Raw genomic sequence first — 26,577 nt, 5'->3', positions numbered from 1 at the left:
AAAGTTAAAACAGCCTGGAGGAATAGAATCCTAACAATATGCCAAGTATTTTGTGTCATCCTCTTGTTCACCAGGAACAAAGAGGGGGCCTTTCAGGGTCTGATGTTATTGATGTTGATTAACATCTGAGGAGTCTCATAGACATAACTGTTTCTTTCCTGAGTTTAAAGGTCTTTTACTGTAGTTCATCTGAATATAATGGACGTTTTATTTCTCCCCAGCTGCAATTGTGCTTTCCATTATTTCTTCTTAGTGTTACATGGTTCTTACATGCCAAGGCCTGTTGCGTAACATTGGAAGGTAGGCTGCCAGAAGTATTTCAAGCCCGTTTGATATGCAGTGCAACACTAAAGCTCGTAGGAGATCAGAATCACAGAATCACAGAATGTTCGGGGTTGGAAGGGACCTCTGTGGGTCATCTAGTCCAAGCCCCATAGAATCATAGAGATGCATCACTGAACCCTAGAGTCCTGGTCTGAAAACCTTGCATGTGCTTGCAAGCAGAATATTCCTGCCAAGTACAATGCTACTACCAGTTTATACTGAAATTTAGTATGTTCTGTTGAATTCTGAGTGGTACTTTTAGTAGTATTATCTTTTTATTTGTATACAGTATAAGAATAGTGTATGTGTAGTACTGTTTATAATATTTTGTTTTAGCTTTTGATAAAATATCTGGAGTTTTTTTCTTGTAGCTTGAAATCTTGACAAATTTAGCAAATGAAGCCAACATATCAACCCTGCTTCGAGAATTTCAGGTTTGTACAAAAGTGTATTTTTATATGAAACGCTCTCTGTTGGCCAATTGCCGTTATTGTATGTTTCATCTAGACTTTTAGTCTTAATTTTTTCAGATTAAAGTCTTTTCCAGGATAAAATGTTCTTGGAGTGAAAATGAAACTGTCTCATATCATGATGGATAGTGAAGCTTTTTATATGTGGAAAGGAGTTTCAGTGTGTTTTTTTCCTACTCTCCTTCCAACTACCAAAAAAAAAACCACAAGGAGACAAACTTGATCAATCCAAATTCTTTAAAACAAATTCTACCAACTTGACTGACACTGTAAGTTACTAGATGATGGGGTCTTAATTTTAGTCATATTTGGCCATTAGCGTTTATTGCCATTGCCAAGTCTCATTTCTGTAAGTGATTCGATGAAGTAGTATTATCTCCAATGTCTGTGCATGTATCAGCAAGATGTTCTGCCTGTATTGTGAAACGGTGTCTGTCCTTCTTTCTTCCTTCTTTGCTTGTGACAACTATTTTCATTGCTTCAGTTCTCTGGCTGGATTTCTCTGAAAGGTACTGGTTCTCAGGCAGGTAGGTTATTCATAGTTTCACAGATGCTTCTGGTTAAATGAACTGAAACCTCTCTGAAGAGAGAACTCATCAACTCCTCCAACCTTGCACACAAACTAATTGCTGTGTTTGGGTAATTGCCCCCTGCCCCAAGCTTTCTTGAAATCAGAGGTTCACGTGGCCATGCGTGACCACAGCCAGCAAGAAAATGCTTTCAAAAGTGACGATGAGGTGAAAAAAGTACAACTTCTAACATGCGGTGTAGCTTTGTATATTGAATTTCTTATGCAGTATGTCTGTCTTATGAGGATAATATGGTAAATCTTTGGTTGACAAGACATATGTATTGACTAATGAAAATCCTGTTTCCTTAGACTTATGTGAAAAGCCAAGATAAACAGTTTGCTGCAGCTACAATTCAGGCTATAGGCAGATGCGCAACTAACATCACTGAAGTGACTGACACATGCCTTAATGGACTCGTATGTTTGCTGTCCAACAGGGACGGTAAGCTAAAAGTTTTAATTGTCTGAGTAGCTGATGGCGTGAGACCTTTGCTTAATGAGAACCACACAGAGCACATCATGTGAAAAAGCATATGGGAGTTGACTTTTACAAGAATTTAGCTGACATGACTGGATAAAAATAGTGATTCTGGTGCTGCTTCTTGTTTGAAGCACTTTAAAAGGCTTTTATAATCACTTGGTGCTTATTTTCTCTTTTGTTAGTGAAATTAATTCCTTGTGGCCTGCAATTACATATTTACCTGTTTTTTCTCAAAAACGCTGTAAATATTAAAGTGTACTGTTGTGAGTATCGTAGATGACTTACTGTTACATATTTAGTTGCGTCAAAACAGTTAGCCTGTAGAGGGTGCTGAAAGCTTGGAATGTTTTTTTTTTTTTTTTTTTTTTCAGTGCCTCAATGCCTAACTGAAAAAACGTATTAAATAGTTTTAGGATAAATGGCCCCATATTTGACTTGATTTTGTAATCTAGGCTTCTGTTATTTTTATATTGTGAAACAGAGTTGCGAGACATGAAGGAACACAACAAGGAGCAGATAAAGTCAAATAGGTTATAGCAGCACTGTAAATCAATACTTGATAATATTGTATATTCTTCCTAAGTTACCAATGAATATTGCACAGAAGGAAGTCAATAACAGAATTGGAAGATTATTATATCATGTACAGTCTACATTAATATGGTTAAATATTGGAAATAGAGTTAAGAAAGATGTAGTTAAAAATAATAATGTCAGGAAGGAGGAAAAGCATAGTTTTGGGACGGCCTGTAGTAATTAGAGTTGTTCAGAGAACACAGGTGAGATCTACTCTAAGCTATCAAAAACAGCCTTAATTCCTCTCCATATCTACTGGACATATTTTTCATGATAATCCTATGAAGACCTTTATTAGGTCCACTTTGGTAGCACATAGTCATCCTGTGCCCCACTGATACATTCAGAGCTTTTTCTTATTTGATTTATGAACTATGAGTCCTCCTTATCTCCCACTTCACCTTGTCTCAGAAACTCCTAAGAGGCATTGGTGTATAGCTTGGTAGTTTTAATATATGTAGCTTTAATTTCATAGAGCTCCAGACTGTATGTCCCTTTATGCTTTGCTGATTAACAGCTGTATTTAAAATGTCTTCCCATGTTGTGTTACAAGGACATGTCTGCATGATGTACGTCTCTGTATTACATTCAGCAATGACTGTAATAAAAATACAGGCTTCAGATGTTCTTGATTCTGCTTAATTCTACTGGCAATCTTCCTCTAGGTCAGTAGGCTCCTTTCACTGTGTACAAATCCTCAGTTTTTTTCTGTCTTAAATAAAATAATAAAACTATCACTTCAGAATACTAAGTTTGTTACTTAGTAATCCTTCTGTCTGTTTTCTGGCTTTGTCTTTCTTTTTGCTAAGAAGGAACCATGAGAAGAGGAAAAGGCTTTTTTTTGTTTTATCATAGCTTCTTAGTTTAGTGTTTTCTTCAAAGTAATTCCATATATATACCCACACACATGTAAGCATGTGCATGTATACAAAAGTCTGTCTCAACAAGATTAGTTTTCTTGATGTTTCTTAGTAGTTGCCTAGCAAATAAAATTATCTTCTTGTGCTTACTTTTCTGAAAGACTGCAGAGGATATATCGAGGATCTTTTAAACTTGGCAGCTGGCAAATTACTCTACCATAGCTGCAGTGTCTTTATTCCTTCTTTCAAGGAATGAATAGAATGGTATAATTTACATGGTACCTTTCCTCAGGTGGCAGGAAATTACCGATAGTCACAGCCTACAGAACATAAGAGTTTTCAGCATGGTAAGGGAGAAACAAAGAGATTTAGTAGTAGGAGAATAGATTTAAGAGTCTTCGTTGATCTTGCTTTTCTCCAACTTTTACCCTTAAAGCATGCAAGCAATCTGTTTGCCATGTTATTTCTTCCATGGTTATTCGAAGGCTGGAAGCAGTTCTGCTGCATTTGCGTAGTCTGAAGCCCAAGCTGGTAAGTCCAGCAGGTTCTGAGGTCCCTGAGAGCAAGAGAAGGCTCTGCTTTCTCTGCACTGTTTTCTTATCATGAGGATTTCACTGGAGTGTGAAAGAGAGGTGACCAAATCAATTTTACCAAATTAAAGTAGAGTCCTGAAGAATGAGCTGTGACAAACTGCCTGCTAATTCTGTGTTCTTGTTCTGGAAAGGCCTTGACTGTAGGTACAACTAAACAGCCAAGATATCTTGGCTGTAGCTGACACAGGAGCTGTACAATTAGTCATTCTGGAACTTAGGTGCAGAGAGGCAGGAGTGTCATTGCACAAAAGTGTCTCTTCTGGAGTCGGTTAGGTCCAACTGGTATAACTTCACAGAGCTCTCCGAGTGTCTCATCATTGAACTTTCTAATTTCTGTATGCGTTTCTTTGATTCATAATGCACTTTTTTGCCACAGCCCCCAGCTTTGCTGAGCAGGGAAAATTTGACTTTAAACAAAGCACTCATAAATATACCATTTCAGGAGCAGTTCTTGACTTCCTCAGAGCCTTGTTTCTGGAAGCCATGGTGAGGTCTGAGAATAATTTTCCTTCCTTGTCTGCTGAAGAAAGTACAAAAAGAAAAGTTTTTTTGGCTCTTTGGTGTGACGTTTGGCATTTGACTGATGCATTTCCTGTAAGCAGTTGCCTTGGTAATTTGAACTGACCGCTGGCCCCACTATGACATAAAAGTAATTTTAGGTCTAAGAGACAGATGGGATTATAGGAAGTCTCTTTAGTCCATCTGTACTGCATATACTAGAGATCCTGCAGGTTTTTCTCAGATGAATGACTTTCATGTTGAAAGTTGCAGATTATGGATAATAGAGAGTGTAAACACAACAGTAGTATGTACAGCTAAAACAATTTTTTTCCTACCAATCCATATAAATTTAAACAGGCAAGTCCTAAAACCACGGAAAATAGGAATATGTCAGGTAACTACGTATCTATTGGGATTATGTTAGAATGACGCAAAAGAAAACCGACCCTTTGCAGTGTTCAGTTCATATGTATTAATGTGGTTTCAGAGTTACGTAATGGCGGAAAAATTAAACAGGTAAAAGCTTAGACTTCAGGCAGTTCTGAAAAGCAGAAACTTAATGTTTTCTGGATACTTAGCTCTAAGAATTGCCTTTTAACTTTAGTTTTAACCATTTGCATGACCTTCTAACACCCCAAATAATCATAGAATGGTTTAGGTTTGAACGGACCTTTAAAGATCATCTAGTCCAACCCTCCAGCTGTAGACAGGGATACTTTCCACTAGATTAAATTGCTAAGAGCCTCATCCAAATGGACCTTGGATGTTTCCATGGATGGGTCATCTGCAACCTCTCTGAGCAACCTGTTCCAGTGCTTCACCACCCTTATTGTAAAAAATTTCTTCCTTGTATCTAGTCTGAATCTACCCTCTTTTTTGCTTAAAACCAATACTCCTTGTCCTATCACAACAGGCCCTGCTAAAAAGCCTGTTTCCATCTTTCTTATGAGCCCCCTTTAAATAATGAAAGGCCACAATAAGGTCTCCCCTGAGCCTTCTCTTCTCTGGGCTGAACAACCCCAGGTCTCTCAGCCTTTCCTCATAGGAGAGGTGTACCATTCCTCCGATCAATTTGGTGGCCCTCCTCTGGACCCGCTCCAACACGTCCATGCCTTTCTTGTGCTGAGGGCTTCAGAACTGGACGCAGGACTCCAGGAGGGGTCTCACCAGCGCAGAGGGGCAAAATCCTCTCCCTCGACCTGCTGACTAGGCTGCTTTTGATGCAGCCCAGGACACGGCTGGCCTTCTGGGCTGCGAACGCACATTGTTGGCTCATGTCCAGCTTTTCATCCACCAGTACCCCCAAGTCCTTCTTGGCAGGGCTGCTCTCAATCCCTTCATCCCCCAGCCTGTATTGCTGTATTGACAGTGGGGGTTGCCCCATCCCAGGTGCAGGACCCTGCACTTGGCCTTGTTGAACCTCCTGAGGTTCATCCAGGCCCACTTCTTGAGTTTGTTCAGTTCCCTCTGGGTGGCATCCCATCCCTGAGGTGTGTTAACTGCACCACTCAGCTTGGTGTCATCTGCAGATTTGTGAGGGTGAACTTATTTGCTTGTAGAGCTTTGCTATGAGGTTCAAATGGTATATTCCAAAAACAGTTGATGCAGTTTTGCTGCTTTACAAGTAGTCATTATACTAATTATAGACTGTGGATAAATTAGTTTTCAGTTGCATGTTTTGGGTTCTGCAAGTATTGGTTCATGTAAGTGGCAAATCATTTGACTCAACATCAATGATACCAAATGTAGTATGCATCTTCTAAATGTTCTCTGGTAATACACTCCTTTTTCTGAGTTTCTGTTATAATATGGCCGAACTCTCAATTATGAAGACTTCTGTAATTCAGTTCCCCCACAATTTACTACCCCCTTGTCCTGGGTTTGGCCAGGACAGGGTTAATTTTCACCGGAATCCAGGAAGGGGCACAGCCGGGGGGTGGGGGCTGACCCCACCTGGCCAAACAGAGCCCGGTATTCCATACCATGTGACGTCACGCTGGGTTCCGGTGGGGGGGGTGGCGCGGCGGGAACGCACTCGCGGCTTGGGCGGGCGCAGCGCCGGTCCGGTTGCGGGAGAGCGGCTGTTGTACGGTTCGTGGTTGTGTTTTCTCCTTATTTGTATCGTTGTTGTTCCTGTTTTCCCTCTGTTTGCTGTTCTGTTAAACTGCCCTTATCCCGACCCACCGGTTTCTGCCTCTTTCTTTTTCATTCTCCTCCGCACGCCGGCGGGGGGAGGGGCGGCCGCGTGGCGCTTTTGTTTGCCGGCGGCAGCCGAAACCGAAACATTAAATTGGCGCCCAGACGTGGAGCGGGGATAACGGCAGGGCTGAGCAGCTGGTGTTAAAACTGCTTTCATAGATTTTGTTAAAATTTATCATACGCATTTTCTGTGTTAAATAGTCGCTGGTAAAAATGTTTCTGTCTTTGATCAGATGGCTGTGGTTTCTGAATCCTTATTTGCAGTATGTATTCAATGCCGTGCTGTTCATCATCGCTGGGAAAAAGATCAGGATGATAATTTTGCTCTACCTTACGATATCGACTTATGATATGATAACATCACTGTGCATGAAATTAGGCTTGTATTTGCATGCGGCTCTGCGGTCATTCCCGTACCTCGGATCCTATGTCTTAGAATTTGTGAATAATCAAACCCAGTCTGTGGGGAAAACCGAAGGGGATACCCTCCCCCACTCTTTCGCCCCCCCTCTCTCCCTCAGGCCAGTTCTAACGGCTTTTGATAATTTCGAGTACCCGTGGGATGCTCAGGGCAGCACTCTCCTTTTGTTATGCCTCCTGAACGGGTTTTGGTTTTTGTTTAGGGTTAAGCAAGTCGTTAAGAACATCGTGCAGAGACCTGCCCCGGGGCTGGATAGCTGTGAGTGGCTGGGTGTGTGGGACAGCATGGGCAAGTACCTAGGGCAGTGGGCACCTCCGGTGTTTTTTAAACTCACCCCTTGGGAAGTACAGGATCCGGACAAACTAGTAAAGTATCTGCAAAAAGTGTGCTGCCACCCTGGGAACTCCAGAGAGACACAGATCACCGCAACGTGCTGGGGTCTGGCCCACGCCTACCGAGCCCTGTTCAACACTGTTCAGTGCCTTAAGAGGGAAAGGGGGGGAAATGAAGCGGCAGGCACTGCAGCTGGCGCTGCCTCCCCAGCCGGCCCTGCAGCCCCTCCAGCCCAACAGGCAGTCCCAGCCCCCCCGACCGGCACCACGGCTGCTGCAGCCACAGCTGCAGGGTCTGCCTCGGTTTCCCCAGCGGGCACAGCAGCTGCTCCAGCCCCAGCTCCAGCCACAGGCACAGTGACTGAGCCCAATGACCAACCTGTGCAGGTAGCAGTCGCCCCCGTAAAACTAAAGAAAGACGCAAAGAGAGCAGATCGCTCCGGGAGGGATGACGATGAGCCAGGGTCATCACGGGAGATAGAGACAGAGATCATCACCCGGTCCCTGTCCCTGGGCGAGCTGCGAGACATGCGGAAAGATTTCAGCCGCCATCCAGGAGAGCACATTGCCACCTGGCTGCTGCGGTGCTGGGATAACGGGGCCAGCAGCTTGGAGTTAGAGGGCAAGGAAGCCAAGCAGCTGGGATCCCTGGCCAGGGATGGGGGCATTGACAAGGCCATTGGGAAAAAGGAACAAGTCCTCAGCCTCTGGAGGAGACTTCTGTCAGGTGTGAGGGAGAGATACCCCTTCAGTGATGATTTTGTATGCTATCCTGGCAAGTGGACCAATATGGAAAGGGGTATTCAGTACTTGAGGGAATTAGCTGTGCGGGAGCTGGTTTACTGTGACACAGATGATGAGCAGGTACCCACAGACCCAGATGAACTCCAGTGCTCACAATCCATGTGGAGGAAGTTTGTGCGGAGCGCACCCTCCTCGCATGCCAACTCACTGGCAGTTGTAAACTGGAAAGGTAAAGACGCACCAACAGTGGATGAGGTGCCTGTCAGACTCCGCCAATATGAGGAAAGTCTCTGTTCCTCCCTTGTCTCAGCCGTGGAGAAACTGGTCAAGCGCCTAGACAGGAATATGTCCTACTCCCCACCTGTACGGGCCAGTGTCTCAGCTATTAGGGGCAGGCGTTTCTCTGCTCAGGAGAGGGAATACAGAGGCTATACACCCCGGGGCACCCTGTGGTTCTACCTGCGTGACCACGGAGAGGACATGAGGAAGTGGGATGGAAAACCCACCTCAAGTCTAGAGGCCCGAGTACGTGAGTTGCGAGGTAAAACAATCACCAAAGGGGATTCTGTTAGGAAAAGTGCCGCTCCAGTTTCCAGCAGCCAGCTCTCCAGACCAGGTAGACAGTTTGACCTTGATTCCGATCCTCTGGAGGGGACCTCCAAGTCTTTTTTACAGCAGGTGAGCAGCAAATTCTCTGACGAGGATTAGAGGGGCCCTGCCTCCAGCCAGGTGGAGGAAAGGGACAACCGTGTCTATTGGACGGTGTGGATTCGGTGGCCTGGCACGTCAGATCCACAAGAGTATAAAGCTCTAGTGGACACTGGTGCACAGTGTACTTTAATGCCATCAGAGTTCAAAGGGTCAGAGTCCATTTGCATTTCGGGAGTGACAGGGGGTCCCAAGAGCTGAGTGTATTGGAGGCTGAAGTGAGCCTCACTGGGCAGGACTGGCAGAAGCACCCCATTGTAACTGGCCCTGAGGCTCCGTGCATCCTTGGGATAGACTATCTTAGGAGAGGATATTTCAAGGACCCAAAGGGGTATTGGTGGGCTTTTGGCATAGCTGCTGTGGAGACGGAAGAAATTAAACAGCTGTCCATTTTGCCTGGTCTCTCGGAGGATCCTTCCGTTGTGGGGTTGCTGAGGGTTGAAGGCTGTTGTTACAGGTACCCATCGCAACCACAACGGTGCACCAGCGACAGTATCGTACCAACCGAGACTCCCTTGTCCCCATTCATCAGCTGATCCGCCAGCTGGAGAGTCAAGGAGTGATCAGCAAAACTCGCTCACCCTTTAATAGTCCCATATGGCCAGTAAGAAAATCTACTGGAGAGTGGAGACTGACAATAGACTACCGTGGCCTGAATGAAGTCACACCACCGCTGAGTGCTGCCGTGCCAGACATGTTAGAACTCCAATATCAGCTGGAGTCAAAGGCAGCCAAGTGGTATGCTACAATTGACATCGCTAATGCATTCTTCTCCATCCCTTTGGCAGCAGAGTGCAGGCCACAGTTTGCTTTCACCTGGAGGGGCATCCAGTACACCTGGAATCGACTGCCCCAGGGGTGGAAACACAGTCCCACCATTTGCCATGGACTAATCCAGACTGCACTGGAAAAGGGTGAAGCCCCAGAACATCTGCAGTACATCGACGACATCATTATATGGGGCGACACAGTGGAGGAGGTTTTCGAGAAAGGGGAGAAAATAGTTCAGATCCTTCTGAAAGCCGGTTTCGCCATTAAGCGAAGTAAAGTCAAGGGACCTGCGCAAGAGATCCAGTTTTTGGGAATAAAATGGCAGGATGGGCGCCGTCAAATCCCAATGGATGTCATCAACAAAATAGCAGCTATGTCTCCACCAACCAGCACAAAGGAAGCACAGGCCTTCCTGGGTGTTGTGGGTTTTTGGAGGATGCACATCCCAAATTACAGCCAAATTGTGAGTCCTCTGTACCACGTGACCCGGAAGAAGAATGATTTTGAATGGGGCCCTGAGCAATGACAGGCATTTGAACAGATTAAACGGGAGATAGTTCATGCCGTAGCCCTTGGTCCAGTCCTGTCAGGGCAAGATGTTAAAAACGTGCTCTACACCGCAGCCGGGGAGAATGGCCCAACCTGGAGTCTCTGGCAGAAAGCACCAGGGGAGACTCGAGGTCGACCCCTGGGGTTCTGGAGCCGGGGATACAAAGGATCTGAGGCCCACTATACTCCCACTGAAAAAGAGATTCTGGCAGCATATGAAGGCGTTCGAGCTGCTTCAGAAGTGGTCGGCACTGAAGCACAGCTTCTCCTGGCTCCACGATTGCCGGTCCTGGGCTGGATGTTCAAAGAGAGGGTCCCCTCTACGCATCATGCCACCGATGCTACGTGAAGTAAGTGGGTCGCTCTGATCACCCAGCGTGCCCGAATGGGAAACCCCAGTCGCCCAGGAATTCTGGAGGTAATCATGGACTGGCCAGAAGGCAAAGATTTTGGAGCATCGCCAGAGGAGGAGGTGACACGTGCTGAAGAGGCCCCACTGTATAACCAGCTGCCACAAGATAAGAAACAGTATGCCCTGTTCACGGATGGGTCCTGTCGCATTGTGGGGAAGCAGCGGAGGTGGAAGGCTGCTGTATGGAGCCCTACACGACAAGTCGCGGAAACTGCCGAGGGAGAAGGTGAGTCCAGCCAGTTTGCAGAGGTGAAAGCCATCCAGCTGGCTTTAGACATTGCCAGTCGAGAGAAGTGGCCAGTGCTCTATCTTTACACCGACTCTTGGATGGTGGCCAATGCCTTGTGGGGGTGGCTGCAGCAATGGAAGAAGAACAACTGGCAGTGCAGAGGCAAACCTATCTGGGCTGCCCCATTGTGGCAAGATATTGCTGCCCGGCTAGAGCAGTTGGCTGTAAAAGTCCGTCACGTGGACGCCCACGTCCCTAAGAGTCGGGCCACTGAAGAACATCAAAACAACCACCAGGTAGATCAGGCTGCTAAGATTGAAGTGGCTCAGGTGGATCTGGACTGGCAACATAAGGGTGAACTCTTTATAGCTCGGTGGGCCCATGACACCTCGGGCCACCAAGGAAGAGACGCGACATACAGATGGGCTCGTGACCGAGGGGTGGACTTGACCATGGACACTATAGCACAGGTTATCCATGAATGTGAGACATGCGCTGCAATCAAGCAAGCCAAGCGGGTAAAGCCTCAGTGGTATGGAGGACGATGGCTAAAATATAAATACGGGGAGGCGTGGCAGATTGACTACATCACACTGCCACAAACCCGCCAAGGCAAGCGCTATGTGCTCACAATGGTGGAGGCCACCACCGGATGGCTGGAAACCTACCCTGTGCCCCATGCCACCGCCCGGAATACCATCCTGAGCCTGGAAAAACAAGTCCTGTGGCGACATGGCACTCCCGAAAGAATCGAGTCAGACAACGGGACTCACTTTCGCAACAGCCTCATAGACACCTGGGCCAAAGAACACTTTATTGAGTGGGTGTATCACATCCCCTACCATGCACCAGCCTCTGGAAAGATTGAACGTTACAATGGGCTGCTAAAAACCACTTTGAGGGCAATGGGGGGTGGGACTCTCAAAAATTGGGATACCCATTTAGCAAAGGCCACCTGGTTGGTTAACACCAGAGGGTCCACCAACCGGGCTGGTCCTGCCCAGTCAAAACCTCAGCGCCCCGTAGAAGGGGATAAAGTCCCTGTAGTGCACATGCGGAACATGTTAGGGAAGACGGTTTGGGTTAGTCCTGCCTCGGGCAAAGGCAAGCCCGTCCGCGGGATTGCCTTTGCTCAAGGACCTGGGTGTACCTGGTGGGTAATGCGGAAGGATGGGGAAGTCCGATGTGTACCTCATGGGGATTTAATTTTGGGCGAGAATAGTCCATAAATAAATTGTATAAAGTTAGTTGTTAAATAACCCTGTCACTGTCTGTTATCACTGTTATAATTGTTATATTTTGTACCAGTAGTAGCACAGTAAGAATCGTCCAGATTAAAGAAGGATGGACTTTTTCGATGAAAACCTAGCAGAGCACAGCGATGATGGAACTGGACCTGGTTTTCAACAACTGGCATCCAGCAACTTCATCACGATCAACATCTCCTGCAGACTGTGGGCACGGGCCGCACCAGATACATCAGCCGTGAGCAGCAAGTGACCGCCCATCACCACACATCACCTCCCCTGCCACGGAAGACCGTAACGACAGATGGAGCCTGAAGTCATGGATTAAATGAACTCAACGGACACTTTAGAGTGATGATCCATAGACTAAGGGAATGATATCTGGAGACAGGAGAAGTGGCGGTGATCAGCTGGACAATGGGGGACCTGGGCGTGATGTAGACGGTATGGAATAAGGGGTGGATAATGTCCTGGGTTTGGCCAGAACAGGGTTAATTTTCACCGGACTCCAGGAAGGGGCACAGCCGGGGGGTGGGGGCTGACCCCACCTGGCCAAACAGAGCCCAGTATTCCATACCATGTGCTGTCACGCTGGGTTCCGGTGGGTGGGGTGGCGCGGCGGGAACGCACTCGCGGCTTGGGCGGGCGCAGCGCCGGTCCGGTTGCGGGAGAGCGGCTGTTGTACGGTTCGTGGTTGTGTTTTCTCCTTATTTGTATCGTTGTTGTTCCTGTTTTCCCTCTGTTTGCTGTTCTGTTAAACTGCCCTTATCCCGACCCACCGGTTTCTGCCTCTTTCTTTTCCATTCTCCTCCGCACGCCGGCGGGGGGAGGGGCGGCCGCGTGGCGCTTTTGTTTGCCGGCGGCAGCCGAAACTGAAACACCCCTACATTTTAAATTTTTTATATATGTCATTATCTGGCAAAATGGAACATTGTATGGCTAAATATATTTTAGGTTTTTGAGAAGTTGTCATGCTCTAGGATCTTCAGAGATTATCCTGAGTGACTACTCAGAGTAGTCGTTTCCATATTGCTTCAAAATTATTTGAAGAAAACTAGCAGTGAATGTTGTACTAAGATTTTTACTATGACTTGAAAAATTGAAAAATTGAAAAATTGAAAAATTGAAGTTACTGGTACCTCTTGTAGTCTGCTTTATTCATAGAGTCATTCCTGATCAGGTTTTCTGTGATGTTTACTCTTTATTTTAAGGATCTGGTTTACTTGTTATGAACCTTTAGATATAATTTACTCTCTGTTAATTCTTCTGTTCATTTATCATTGCCTTGTATGCACTTTTTCTTTGATAATTCTAGCAGAGTTACATGTTAAATTTTTCTTACTGCTTATTCAGAATGCCGATTTTGTCTCCCCCTTTTGGTTTTTTTTTGTCTTTGAACCTAAGTGTGTGTCTTTTATTTCATGCTCATTTTTGGGATTCTTCGTGTGCACAAATGAAGTCTCAAAGAGCCTCTCTTTTTTTCTGAACTGTCAGTCCTCATTCTAATACCAATTCACATTGCTTTTGTTTGTACTTTCTTTTTTGGTATCTAGACTCATTTGAAAAGAACTGTACTAGTTTACTAGCTTACAATTCTGGTTCAGTTCTTTAAATTTGCTGTCACAGATTGCATTAAAGTACTTCCTATGGTGACACTTCATCTACTGCACTTGATTTTATCATGGTCAATTTTTCATTGTCAACAAGTCTTTTTAATAATGGATTCATGTCCACTCAGTTTTTTGGGTCAGTTTTAATTTGCTTAACCATTCTTCTTGTTAATATCAGAAAACACTCAATGATGAAGGATGTCATTATAGTGTCCCCCACTCCAGATATTCCAGATTGTGTTTTGCCAGATACTAAAGTGAGAAGACAATTCTCAAAATTTTAAAATTACAGTCTAAATTATATTGATCTGTAGGATTGTGCAAGACCTTGAGATGAGTGAAGCAGACATGTTAACCTTGCTTCAGGAAATTAATCTAGAAATATTGTTGAGATGGCACGTGAAAGAAATGACACAAAAAGCCGCAAGTTAAAATTAAGCTTTTCAGAGGCTTATAGCATAATGATGCATACTCAGATATTTTAAAAAGCCTTTCTCCATATAGAAGTTTGCTTTCTAAAACAAAACAAAACATAAATCCAGTACTTAGAGATCTCTTCCCCATACTATTCTTACGAAACTTCACCTTGCTTGATTGCTGAATGAATGGTCCATGTGTCACATTAACTCTTGAAATGTAGGAATACCTCTGTGACGTTTAAGGAATGGTAGTTAGGCTTTTTGTTTGTTTTAAACATTGATAGTTTTGGAGAAATAGTTACTCCCTTTTTGTAGTGTAAATGAACATTAGAATTATGTTGAACTCTTATAGTAGATTTTGTTTTGCTTTCAGTTTTGGCCATGTCTGACTTTCCTGACAACATGAGTTTGCTCTTGCGTACAAGCTTACCTCTGCACCAGTGGGGTTTTTTCGGCCTCAGAAATTGTACTTGTCATACAAGTTGATCAGGCTGTGAATATTACTTGTTACAGTAGCTAAGCACTCCAATGCATAAAGCTTGCAACAGCTTGCGATTTAGAATCTTCATTTGAATGTACTAGAGATTAGATTACAGACCTGAGAGAGGCTATTTAGAAGGTGAAAAAGTGCAAAGGACATGTTTATATATTTCTCTTGTTTATGAATGACCTGTTACTTTTGTTGTATATTTCATTGGGTATTAAACAAGTGTTTGTATTTCTAATGCAGACAGAAAATTACTTATGACTCTCCCTACTTTCAGTGAAAAACATGTTTTTTCATGCTGTCATGAAAAGGAAAAATACAAAGTGCAGCTTTACTAAAAGGAAGTTTCAAAAAAATTATGTAATAGGATGATATTTTTATGTTTAGCACATTTTTCTGTCTTCTTTTTGCTGGTTATAACTTGATTCTGGAAGCTGAACTTATATTACTTAGTAAGTGGTTTACATCTTTTTACCACGTAAATAAAATTCAGTTCTGCAAAGCATATTTTGAAAGCTGATAACATCTTTTACAGTCAATTATTTATGGCTTTTTCTGTTGCATAAATGCTTTTTAAATTAATAATTTGTTTTGTCTTAAACAGAGATTGTAGTTGCTGAAAGTGTTGTTGTTATTAAGAAACTGCTGCAAACTCAGCCAGCCCACCATGGTGAAATTATTAAGCATATGGCCAAACTCTTGGATAACATTACAGTGAGTATCTGTGCAAATATCTTATTTTCCTTGCTGACTGATAAAAATCACACCATGTCCTTTGAATTTGGGCCATAAATGAAAATAGGTGTAATAAATACAATACAGTTTTTTATTTTTGATGTAATATATAATTTTTCATTATCTTCAGGAAGAGGAAAAAGAAGCTATCAGATGTCATCAATTTGTGGCTTAGATCTGGGAAGCTGTTTTGAAAGCAGTACCTGGAAATGTTGAGCGTTGCTAGTACCATTAGTCCAAGATGAGTAGCAGGTTTAGAACATGGAGTGGGTAAGCTGAAATGAAAACAAGGGCAAAGGAGCACTTAACTTGAGGATTTTCAGCCCGTTGTCTTGCTGATCTGAGATGGAGTTTAACAAATTTTATTCTAGATCTTTTTCCTGCCCCCGAATCACCTGACCTTTCCATGGTACCAGACACGCCGCTGAGAGTGTGTTGCAATGTTTCTTGGAGTTGCATTTTTGTCTTCTGGATATTTAAGGTTCTGTGGCATTTAACAGTAAAATTTGCATTATTGCCTGTTATGTCTCCTTAGATTATATTGATATTGAGATATGTCAATATTTACTTCCCAGAATCTCACAGTCCCAGTTATTGATAAATCATTTGGTGGTCTACCCTAAATTATAGTGTAGGGTAGAGCTGAAGACCATTAGCTATCTATTGCATGCTACCCCAAAGGTGACAGAATTTGATCTGTCAATAGTTACTTTTCTGTAGATGCTATAAATAGGATTGTTCCATTTCATATAATTACACATTTATTGATGATGGAGCAGTAAATAATTTCTAAATCAGTGAATGATTTTGTCATCTTATTACCCCATAATGTACAAGACAAAATAGTTTTCTAAATATTCTGTTTAACACTTGAATGAGTTTTGTAGCTATTTTATACAATTAATACTTCTGAGTAAATATTTCCAGTTTTAAAGACAGGGAATTTTTTTGGAAAAGAATATCCTTTTCTTTAAGTTGAATAAAGGGGAAAAAAAAGACATGCAGTACTGGAATTACTTTGACATACTCATGTTCTCCAATAATGAATTGTACAGAATATCAGAAAATTGTCACATAATAGAACAGTCTGTGAAACAGAGCAGTCATAGGAATAAACTAACAATCAAAATATGAGTCTGAATTGTGCTTCTTATTCAAGAAGGAAGCAGGGATAGTGATGCTGTAGGTTCTCCAGGATGATTGTTGTACATCTTGGTTTACATTTTTCCCTGTAATTTTTTAATAATAACTTCCAGAAATTTATCTTCCAAGTTATGTTTAGGATTTTGGATTAAAGAATAAACGTGGAAGAAGTTCATATTTATAATTTGAATGCCATATCATTATCCTGAAACAACTTGGACCTATTATGTTTGAAAATGGATGTATTGCTTTATAGAATTGCAGTATGCTTTGGATTGCAAGGGACCCTTAAAGGTCATCTAGTCCAAACCCCAATTCCTTTAGAATGTTTCTGAAAAGGATAAGCGTATTTTTACATGTTTCGGAAGGTGGTATATGGAGTATATCATACTGAGGATCTGAATTTGAAATTTTGATGTTTAGTAAAGCACTACTGGAATTACTGATATCTGCATTTAAAGATTAATCTTATTATGGCAGGAGTGATTGCGACTTGCCATAACACAGTTGCCTTGTTTTTTGTCTGCTCTAAAGCATAGAGACACAAACCAAGGATTCCTGACCCTTATTACATTGACATGCAATATACATACACACATACTTTTGTACACACATATTTTACACAGATTTTTTTTGTTGCCTGACCTCTTCTCTTGGAGAAAGCATTTTTAAATTGGGATTGAAATGTAAGGGACTTACCCTATTCCTGTATGCAAGAGCATACCACTGCTACCGTCTTTAAAGGTCTCTTGCATTTGGACATAGGAAAAGTAGCTGAACTATACAGAAAGAACTTGAAAGTAACTGGAGGGTGGGAGCGTGTGGGCAAAGAAATTCTTTGGTGCTTCTTAGAGTTGAAATTAATGTAATACTATGTAAAACAGAACCAAATATCTGAGGACTGCTAGTTTTTCTTCCTTTGCTTTTGTATTATAATTTGTACCTTAAACTTTTATCTCAGGTGTGCCTAGGCAAAGATCTATGAGATCTATGTTGTGTCTGGTATTTGTTAAATACCTAAACCCGTGCATAGTACAGCTCAGTCTAGCTATATTCCAGATCCTTTCCTTCCACACACTTCAAAAGTTATAACTGAGAAATGCATGTCTGATTGTGTTCTGAAGATATTAAACAAGAGAATAGTTGGATCTATTTAAAATTGTGGTTTTAAAAATCACAAAAAATGTTTCCATTTGGCTGTTAATGTGTTAATAATATTGTCATGCTTTACAATTTAATGACCTGGTAAATTGAGAGCCAGAGATCTAAGCAGTGCTAGTTTGTGCTAGTTGTTCCCTCTGTAGGCTTAATTAGTTCTGTGTGTTATGTTGTTGAGGGGCTTTTTCAAAAGCCTTTAGGATATTCCCTCATCAAGTATGTGTCATGTAGTTGTAAGTCTACTCTGGTCCAGAATTTGTCTTAGGTGCAAATACTTGCAGATTTAATCTGAAATAAGTTTTAAAGTGCATTGTTTAGCTTGCATTGGTTAAGCTCGATTAATACTAGACACTTCTGTTTACATCCCAAGTATGCCTCTTCTGATTGATCTTAATTCATTTTAGAAATGAATGAATGTAAATCAACCTAGCAAGAATTAACTCTGAGTAAGAATGTCCTGATGGTGTTCTACATTTGTATATTTTCTCATATAAACAAGCTGCAGTGGTCTCCAAATTAGTTTCTGCCTTTTTCTTTTTAGAAAAATAATTTACAAGTGTACATTGTACCCAGTAGTGCTTGCTTTCTGGGTGATGGGAATCTTGTAGTTCTGGTGTGATATTTCTCCAGACTTTCTCTTACAGTACTGTGGAGGCAGAGTTATTTTTCTTTTCGTAGCTGATGAATTCTGCCGTCCTTGGTTTTTGCTGCAAACTTATTTCTAGTTCCTTCTAGAATATAAGTGAGAATGAGAGAAGTCTGAAGTGTTTTCTGATCTAGAGATGAGGAGGAACACTGCTTGATGGGATAGACAGGCTAAGGCGTTGCGGATTTAGAGGAAAAATAAAATAGATGCATGTAACTTTGAAGAGCTTAATATTAGGGGAAAAACATGTCACTTATGGAAGCAATTAGGAATTACTAACTAGTGGTTTGGATTGGGATCATTATTGCTAGAGTAGGTGACTGGGAGATTTTGACACTGCTCTGTCCATTCATCCAACAATAACAGACATGAGTTCCTCTGCAGTATTCTTGAGTAAATACTACTTATTGCTATGTTTCCCATATGGCTTCACAGCAGAGGTGTCTTGCTTTCTTTAGTTAAGTTCTCCTTTTGTTCAGTGTTGGGAAGGTATCACAAGGTAGGACATTAATATGTTCATATATATTTCAGTTCTTCAAGCTTCAGATTCTAGCCATGTTCTTTTCTCTAGGATACACTTTAATAATGTATTTTGAAACCTTTATGTAAGTTGCGCCTTATTGAACAATTCTCATAATTTGATAATTTTTTTACTTTCATATCTGTGTAATATTTTAGAATTTCAGAGGAATACTTGGTCTTTGGGACATTATGGCCAAGGACACTGTACATTGAAATTGAAACAAATATTCAGCTTGAATAAAACACAATTTAAACTAAACCTGTACACTATGTAAGAGGTGGCAGTCATCGGTGGCGATCCTTTTTTAAATGAATTTGATGTGCAGAGGTTGAAATAATGGAGGAGTCCTTGAAGGTCTACCATTTGAAAACAAAAACCCAACACTTGTCTTTTACTCCTATTCTTTCCTGTGTACCTTTTCATGTTGCTGCCAGCATGATATTTCCCATCAACTTCATATCTCTTCCCATTTCTGATTCCAGGTAGAATTTTAAAAATTGATAGCTGTGCAAATTTTCTTCTGGATGCAGAGAATTAGACCTCATTTGCAGTCTTAATATCTCCTTGTTTTGTGATAAATAACGATAATCAGAATTGGCAATTTTAAGCTGTGCTTTAGCCTAGTATGTTAAGTAATAAGGTTAGAGCTGATCTACAATAGTTTTTGAAATGTGCTGCTTAGTGATTTGTAAAATCTTTGTAATGTCTTTCTCTAACTGCTGTAAGTAACCAGAGTCTTGTTTTCAGGGAAGAGGGTCTGGCTGGTTTTTGTTCTTTTGTTTTTTAACCATTTACTTATTTTCCTCCAGACAGGTAATGGGTTAAAATGGCAGTAGAAACTGCCTTCTGGTACTAAGGCTTAAAAAGTGCACTTAACCACTTGCTCAGGGCATATGGAGTAAAGCATCAGGCAAAGTAATTTACAATGCTGTTTGCCTTCGAGGATAATGCAGAGCAGGGCAGAATAATGAAAGTATTATTTCCTGCATTTTTGTCGATTCAAGGTCCTTACTTAAGCTATACTGGAAAAGGCAATGAAGGTCTAGAAGTGGTTTCATTTCTTGTTTGCTGTTTTGAATGCCCTGGAAACAACGGCCACAGGATCATGCACTTTATATTACATGGTTGAGTACTGGAAGACTTAAACAGGGAAAAAGAAGTCTGAAAATATTGTGTGATTTTGATCCCAAATGAATCCAGTGACACAGAAACATTGGGTTCATCAGTTCAACATATACTTTTCTTTAAAATGACTTCCACTTAGGGTTTGATTCAAGAAGTCTCTAATTGATATTGATTCTTGTTGCACAAAATTGTGTTTAATGTATACAGTATTTACATAGTAAGCTAACCACTTGATTAGAAGGCAGAGTCTCATGAGAAATTTCATCTGTTTTTCGTTGTCGCTATTTTTCAAATTGGGCTTTGTTTAGTGTATTTATTTTACATTCTAAAACTCATACTCTAATATACGTTTTACAGACTGGGAAAAAACTTAAATGCGCACTGTCTAAATATTTTTGAATGTATTTCAGTGTTGTTTTAAAATGTAGTCCTGGGTTTCTGCAATACAGATGTTTGTCTTTCATAATTAATACTGTTACTGAAATTGATCTGTTCTGTGAGGTGTTTTTGCTTTAAGAAGAGACAATAGTAAAAGGCATGTTTCTAATAGGCTGCTGCCCAAACTGTGGTCCTTGGTGATCTCTTATAGAATTCTAGTATTTTAACAAGTCTGTAATGAAATATTTTAGAAAAATAAATCTAGCATAACTGAAATCTGAAGTTGCCTATATATTCTTATTTAGACATTTCTATCTATACAGCAGGCAACATGAACTACTCCGATACTGGAAAATTTAATGTACCACTCAATTACAGTTCTTTAGCCCAATTTAAAATAATAGATTGGGAGTTAGGTTTTAATGCAGTGTAACCTTTGGAACATTAGAAAAAACCTCTTTTCCTTCTGAAGTCAGTGTACAGTAATGGCATCAGTCTTACTGTTTCACAGGCGGACGTATTCCGACTGCATTTAAAGCTTTTACATTTAGCAGTTGTTTGGTAGTTTGTTTGTCTCTCTTACACTTTAAGTTCCAAGACTATTTAAGTTTTTTGTCAATTCACACAAAAAAAGTCATCCGTATCTCAATCAGTATTTGTGTATGTTAAATCACTCTGTTATACCACTCTCAATACGTAATGTTACCTCTACCTTAAATATATTTTCTATGTTTAGAAATGGCATTTATCTCTCAAGGGGATTTTTTGTTGTTGTTGTTGGACTCTGTTCTGTCTTTCTGTGTTCTGAGTGCTTTCTCTTTCAACAGAGGCAGTCCTCTGTTTTCCCCATGACGTGCTTGTTTATATTTTTGATGGCATCTGTGTTTGCAACAGTGTGAAGTACAGAAGTAGATATTGTCAAGTTGACTTTATGCAAAGCTGTGCCTAAACTTTTTGGAGCAGTAAATCATATTTACTAATTAAATTTTCTTGTGACCGTAATTAGTATTTCTTTAGTATGGATTAGTGAGCCATTTATTAGGGACTGATAGGATTAGATAGGACAAGGGGTAAGGGCTTTAAACTGATAAAGGGTCGATTTATATTAGATATAGGAAAAAAATTCTTTACTGTGAGGGTGGTGAGGCACTGGAACAGGGGGGCTGGAACCAGGTGATCTTTAAGGACAATTCCAACCCTGACCATTCTATGATTCTGTGACTGTGGACTGTAGTTTAGGAATTGCGATCCTGAACCTTGATACTTTATTTTGCATTTGTTACCTTTTATGAAAGTAACTGGAAAGCAGTACTTCCTGATTTTATGTGTGTATAGGGTAGGATGCTTAATAGTTTGTTCCCATTGTAATTCTGAGAAATAGATATTCATATATGAATGACTGACTTAAGCTGGAAAAGTAATTAAAACATACACGAATGATGCTAAGAATTAGTGCTTTGAGAAGCACAATGCTGAAATTTGTCAAGCTGATTTCTCCTGTGAATCTTACCTAAGGCACAACTTACGCTGGCTTCAGTGTAAGCTTATTAAAAAAGATCCCTGAATAGTGTAGGGAATAATGGGAAGTGTTAGTACAAATGTTTTTTACTTTTTTTAAAAAAGCAGTTAAATTAGCTGAAATTGCAGTTACAGTTGGAAGCTTTCCTTTTTTCTAAACTCTAGTCAGTCATTTGATAGGATAGAACAGTTACGATTTTCCCCTCATTTTTCAAAACCTGTTAAAAAAGAATCTGTACAGAATGTGAGAGCACCATAGCCTGTAGATGCAGTGCAAGACACGCTTCTGCCTAGAGGAGTTTTCTCATTGCATACTTTCTTCCTTCCTCTCAGGGAAGAACAAGGTTTTCAGGAAGATACGTAATACAGATGCAATTTTTAATTTGATCGCTTGGTAATACAGGCTAGCTCGCCTTTGGGAAAAGTGTGTGTATTATTTCATTTAACTCCTAACTACTTGTAGCAAAACTCTGCATGGAGCATAAGCCTCTCTGTGCTTTTCCATTTTGCTTCCCCTCCATCTGTGACACTACTGTGCTTTTGAAGTCAGTACCATACGCTGGAAGTTCATCTGAAAACTGCTACTGCCCGTTATTTCAGTGAAACTGCTAAGTAGCTCCAAAACAGTAACATATGTGTGAAGTTTCTGGTCACAGTGTTTTCAGTTAAGAGGTTAGATCCTATTTGAAAGTTGAGAACGCTGATTTTGAATTCCTATCTGTCCAAAATTCTGTGTTCAGCTGGCCTTGGACGTTTGCAAAAATTCAAAACTTACTGTCATAATATTTTAAATAATAATGAAGGAAAGATAGCAAAAGTCTTAAAGAAATTCTTGCACTTGTAGAGTAGATAGGCAGGAGTTGAGGAAGCTGTATTGTTGGAAACCATTTCTATATGAATATAGTCACAAAAAAGCACTTTTTTGTTTCAACATGGTGTTTAGCGTAACCTGGTGGCAAGAATTCCCAAACACACCTCAAAGGCTGGGATTCTCTTCCCAACTGCCACCAGCTTGTATTGTGAACATGAACACATCACTTTGCCTCTGTTTCCATTCCTGCTCTGTTTGTCTTGTCAACTCGTAATGCATGGGTTTCGAGGCAGGATCCGTACCTTATGTTTGTACAAATATTCAGCCTACCACAGTGGCCATATTGAACAGTATTTAATTTGGGTCTGTATTTCTTGCGTGGCAATTGTCTTTAAGTAGCATTTTGTTTAACTTGTTACTGAACACAAGTATGCTAGTAGTCTTTGTGAATGTGTTAACTTAAAGTGTGCAATGTTTTCGCAGGTTCCGGTAGCCAGAGCTAGCATTCTCTGGCTCATCGGTGAGTACTGTGAACGAGTTCCAAAGATTGCACCCGATGTTTTGAGAAAGACAGCCAAAAGCTTCACTAATGAAGACGACCTTGTAAAGCTGCAGATCTTAAATTTGGGCGCAAAACTCTATTTAACAAACTCAAAGCAGGTAAGCTGAAACTCAGAAGTGTATTTAGAGTCATGGTAGGTTTCGTACAGTCTGTATAGATCAGTGGTGGTTTCTTTTACGTAAGTAACCAAAACTAGTCCAGATTATTCTGTGAAGAAAAGCTGAACATTGATTTTCAAGAAATGTAACAAGAGTAAATCTAACCGTGAGTCTTTGAGTATGTGCTGGATTGTAAATGTGAATGTAGCAATCAGATCACTCTTTTTTGCCTCTTTCTTTCTCGGGGAAATTGTGGATTTTTTTAATTCACATAAAAAGAAAAGATTTATAAATTCCATTATTAAGATCAGATTGGAGATTTTCCAGATGTGATGTGCTGTTTTCTGGTCTAAGACCAGAATTTTCAAGGGACTACTGTCAATTTGAACAAGAAGCTGCTCATTTTTTGTTCAGGATATCTGAAAGGAGATGCCAGCATAAGGCCTCATTATGTCCTTCCATTAGTGCTCCTCTCAAAAATAGCTTTCCCTTTTTCTGTGTTTTTTATTATTTCACTTTACCATGTGGAGAGGGTAGGTATTGATCATGTCTAGTAATACAGATAATCTAAAAATGTCAGATAATACAAAGAGATGAATTTAGGTCTCCAGACAGCTGAAAACAATAGCTATGACAAGTACTGGTTGCCTCATTCTTCTCAATGACAGCGTTGTGAACTTCATCACTGTCTGGTTATGGAATATAGCATCTTGACACTATTTTTTCATTGTAATTCCAACTATTACTGTAAAAGTTTGTTAAATTTTTTTATTTATTTTATTCAGGTGTAGAAGGTATCTGTTGTCTGAGATGTATACACTTCTCTGGGCTGCTAGATCTCTTCATTTTACAACAGCCTGGACCACAGAGGATCTTGTACCTCTGCAACTGTGGTGTCTTCTCATTCCTTGATAGCTATATCTAACAGTGGACTTGATCTGTCTGAGACTTTATTCTGTAGGGCATGTGGGAGATGAACTGTCTTGCCATGCATTCAGATAAGAATGAATGCTTGTCCTTCACTTATACAGTCTAAAATAGGGTAGTAACAGAAGGTGACTTCTGTCAGTGCTCGTCTTAATGAAAGTGCTGACTGAGCTAAGGAAATATTGGTTTGATTATCTATCTAAATTGTCTCCTTTTGGCCAGTTACATAATATTTACTAATTTTCCATATATATTTTGTAATTTTACACTAATCTTTCCATGCCATATTTGGCCAAAAATCCATTGCCTACAAGGAAATGATGATTTCTGTGATTCTCTTTTCCAGTTTCATGTCTTAATATATTTTAAACTGTCATTACAAGTGTTGCATAACCCTTTATTTAAGGACGGTAGTGATGATAAAGCAGAAGAAACTGTCTCCTGAGTTTCCTACTAAATGATTAATTTCATCAAAGGGTGTTATTCTCTTTTAGTTTTAGATGGTAGAGAAGAAAGTTGGCTTCTCAAGTGGTCAAGCTATTCATATGCAAAATTTGAACAGCATAGGTTGATGACCAACCTGGTTTGATTCAAAGCTGCTTCCAAACTAGAATATGATGCTTATAAATATCTGAAGGGTGGGTGTCAGGAGGATGGGACCAAGCTCTTTTCAGTGGTGCCCAGTGACAGGACAAGGGGCAATGGGCACAAACTGAGGCACAGGAAGTTCCGTCTGAACATGAGGAAGAACTTCTTCCCTCTGAGTGTGACGGAGCCCTGGAACAGGCTGCCCAGGGAGGTTGTGGAGTCTCCTTCTCTGGAGATACTCAAGACCCGCCTGGACGCGGTCCTGTGCAGCCTGCTGTAGGTGACCCTGCTTTGGCAGGAGGGTTGGACTAGCTGACCCACAGAGGTCCCTTCCAACCCCTACTATTCTGTGATTCTGTTTTGCTTTTAGGAGCTGGCCACACTCTTCCCATATCTACATCTTTATTCCCAGGAGTAACTCGTGTTTATTCACTCAGTATTAAAACATTTCTCTCTGAAATGACTTCCATTCCTAGAAAGGGCAGCTATTTTTCAGTCTAATTTTTCAGATTGAAGGTAAACCTTGTATACTTGACTATTCAGTTGTCAGTCTGTCCATCTCTCCTCATCCCCATGTTTTCTCCCTCCGTATCCTGCCCCACCAAATAATATGTTTTTGAATCCTTTATCGATTTCATCCAAAGTCAATGGAGTTGTGCAAATCTCAAAGATACAATGTCATTTTACTGAAAAGTAGTGATAGGATAGCCAAGAGAGACTCAGCACCAACCAAACAGATAAAAAGAGCTCTTTCCCCAGGTGAGAGAAAGGCAGGTAAGACTGATCTTTTTAGTCATTTGGAGAAAAGCATGAAATTGTGGAGGAAGTAAGACTGTTATTTTTTTCCCTTTCTGTGACTATCTTATTTTATTTGCTGATAATTTCCTTAGGCATATATTCAAACACTTAAAGCAGCACATTCTCAGGAATGCTTTTTAAGATTCAGGATCTTTTGTAAGAATTTCTAATATCCTTTAAGTCCTCTGATCACCCCGTGAATTTTCAAAGTTTGTTTGTAATTTAAGGAAGAGTTTCAGGTTCAATCTTATCTGGATAAATATGTTATAAGAACAGGCTTTCCACTGGTTGTCTATGTTTGGTAAACTTGCTTCCCTTTTTCATCACTTAGGGACAAAAATCCTTATGAATATGCTAGATAGCTGTCTAAAAGGAGCTCATATAAGAGAAAGTATGCAGAAGATATGTCATCTAATTGCCTTAGCTGTTTCTTGCGTATAGCAGGAAGGATAAAGAGATTTTGATGCGTTTTTGTTGTGTAACATGGTAGGAGTCCCACCAGAAAAAGTCCCCGGTAGTCCTATTGTGTAAATAGATGTGTCAAACATGGTTTAGCACAATAGCCTTATGTTATGTATCTGAAGAATCAAGTTACTGCAAGGTATGATATCAGAGTGGATACACAGCTGTTTCTCTCCCATTGTAGAGCCTCATCTGTTGGTGATACTTGTATTATAAAATTTTTTAAGTGGGGATCTACTAAAAGGTTAATTGCTGCTAATAGAAGATAGGCATTAAATTCTTAAATAGAACTATTGCCACTAGAAATTTGTAGATATATTGCTGGAGGGTGACTTGAAGTATACTTTTCATATTAGCAGAAACAAAACGTACAAACAATAGGAATAGATTCTAACAGTGTGGGGATAAAAGAAACTATATCATGCCTATATAATGTACATGCCCAGATAACAGGCAATGTTGACATATGATAATAAATGTGTTATATGTCAGAATACTTGGTCTTACTGTTCTGTGAAGGGATCATGGAGAAAATGATCCTCCCATTGCAGAAAGTGCAGTCTTTCAGGATCAACTCTTTATCTAATTCCATCAGCATTCG

General features: G+C 40.9%; 1 protein-coding gene across 2 annotated transcripts in view; it reads left to right on the top strand.

Moving 5' to 3' along the window:
- AP3B1 (adaptor related protein complex 3 subunit beta 1) overlaps positions 1–26,577 on the top strand; it is a 165,605-nt gene that overhangs the window by 70,211 nt on the left and 68,817 nt on the right. For both annotated transcript variants that reach the window (XM_075410692.1, XM_075410693.1), the window contains exons 12-15: positions 696–758; positions 1,675–1,807; positions 15,109–15,218; positions 23,025–23,201. In XM_075410692.1, the coding sequence (XP_075266807.1) occupies positions 696–758; positions 1,675–1,807; positions 15,109–15,218; positions 23,025–23,201 (483 nt within the window). The remainder of the gene's footprint in view (positions 1–695; positions 759–1,674; positions 1,808–15,108; positions 15,219–23,024; positions 23,202–26,577) is intronic.

Source organism: Opisthocomus hoazin, chromosome Z (assembly GCF_030867145.1).
Source record: "Opisthocomus hoazin isolate bOpiHoa1 chromosome Z, bOpiHoa1.hap1, whole genome shotgun sequence".
Taxonomy (NCBI): domain Eukaryota; kingdom Metazoa; phylum Chordata; class Aves; order Opisthocomiformes; family Opisthocomidae; genus Opisthocomus; species Opisthocomus hoazin.
This window is presented reverse-complemented; position numbering and strand designations above follow the sequence as displayed.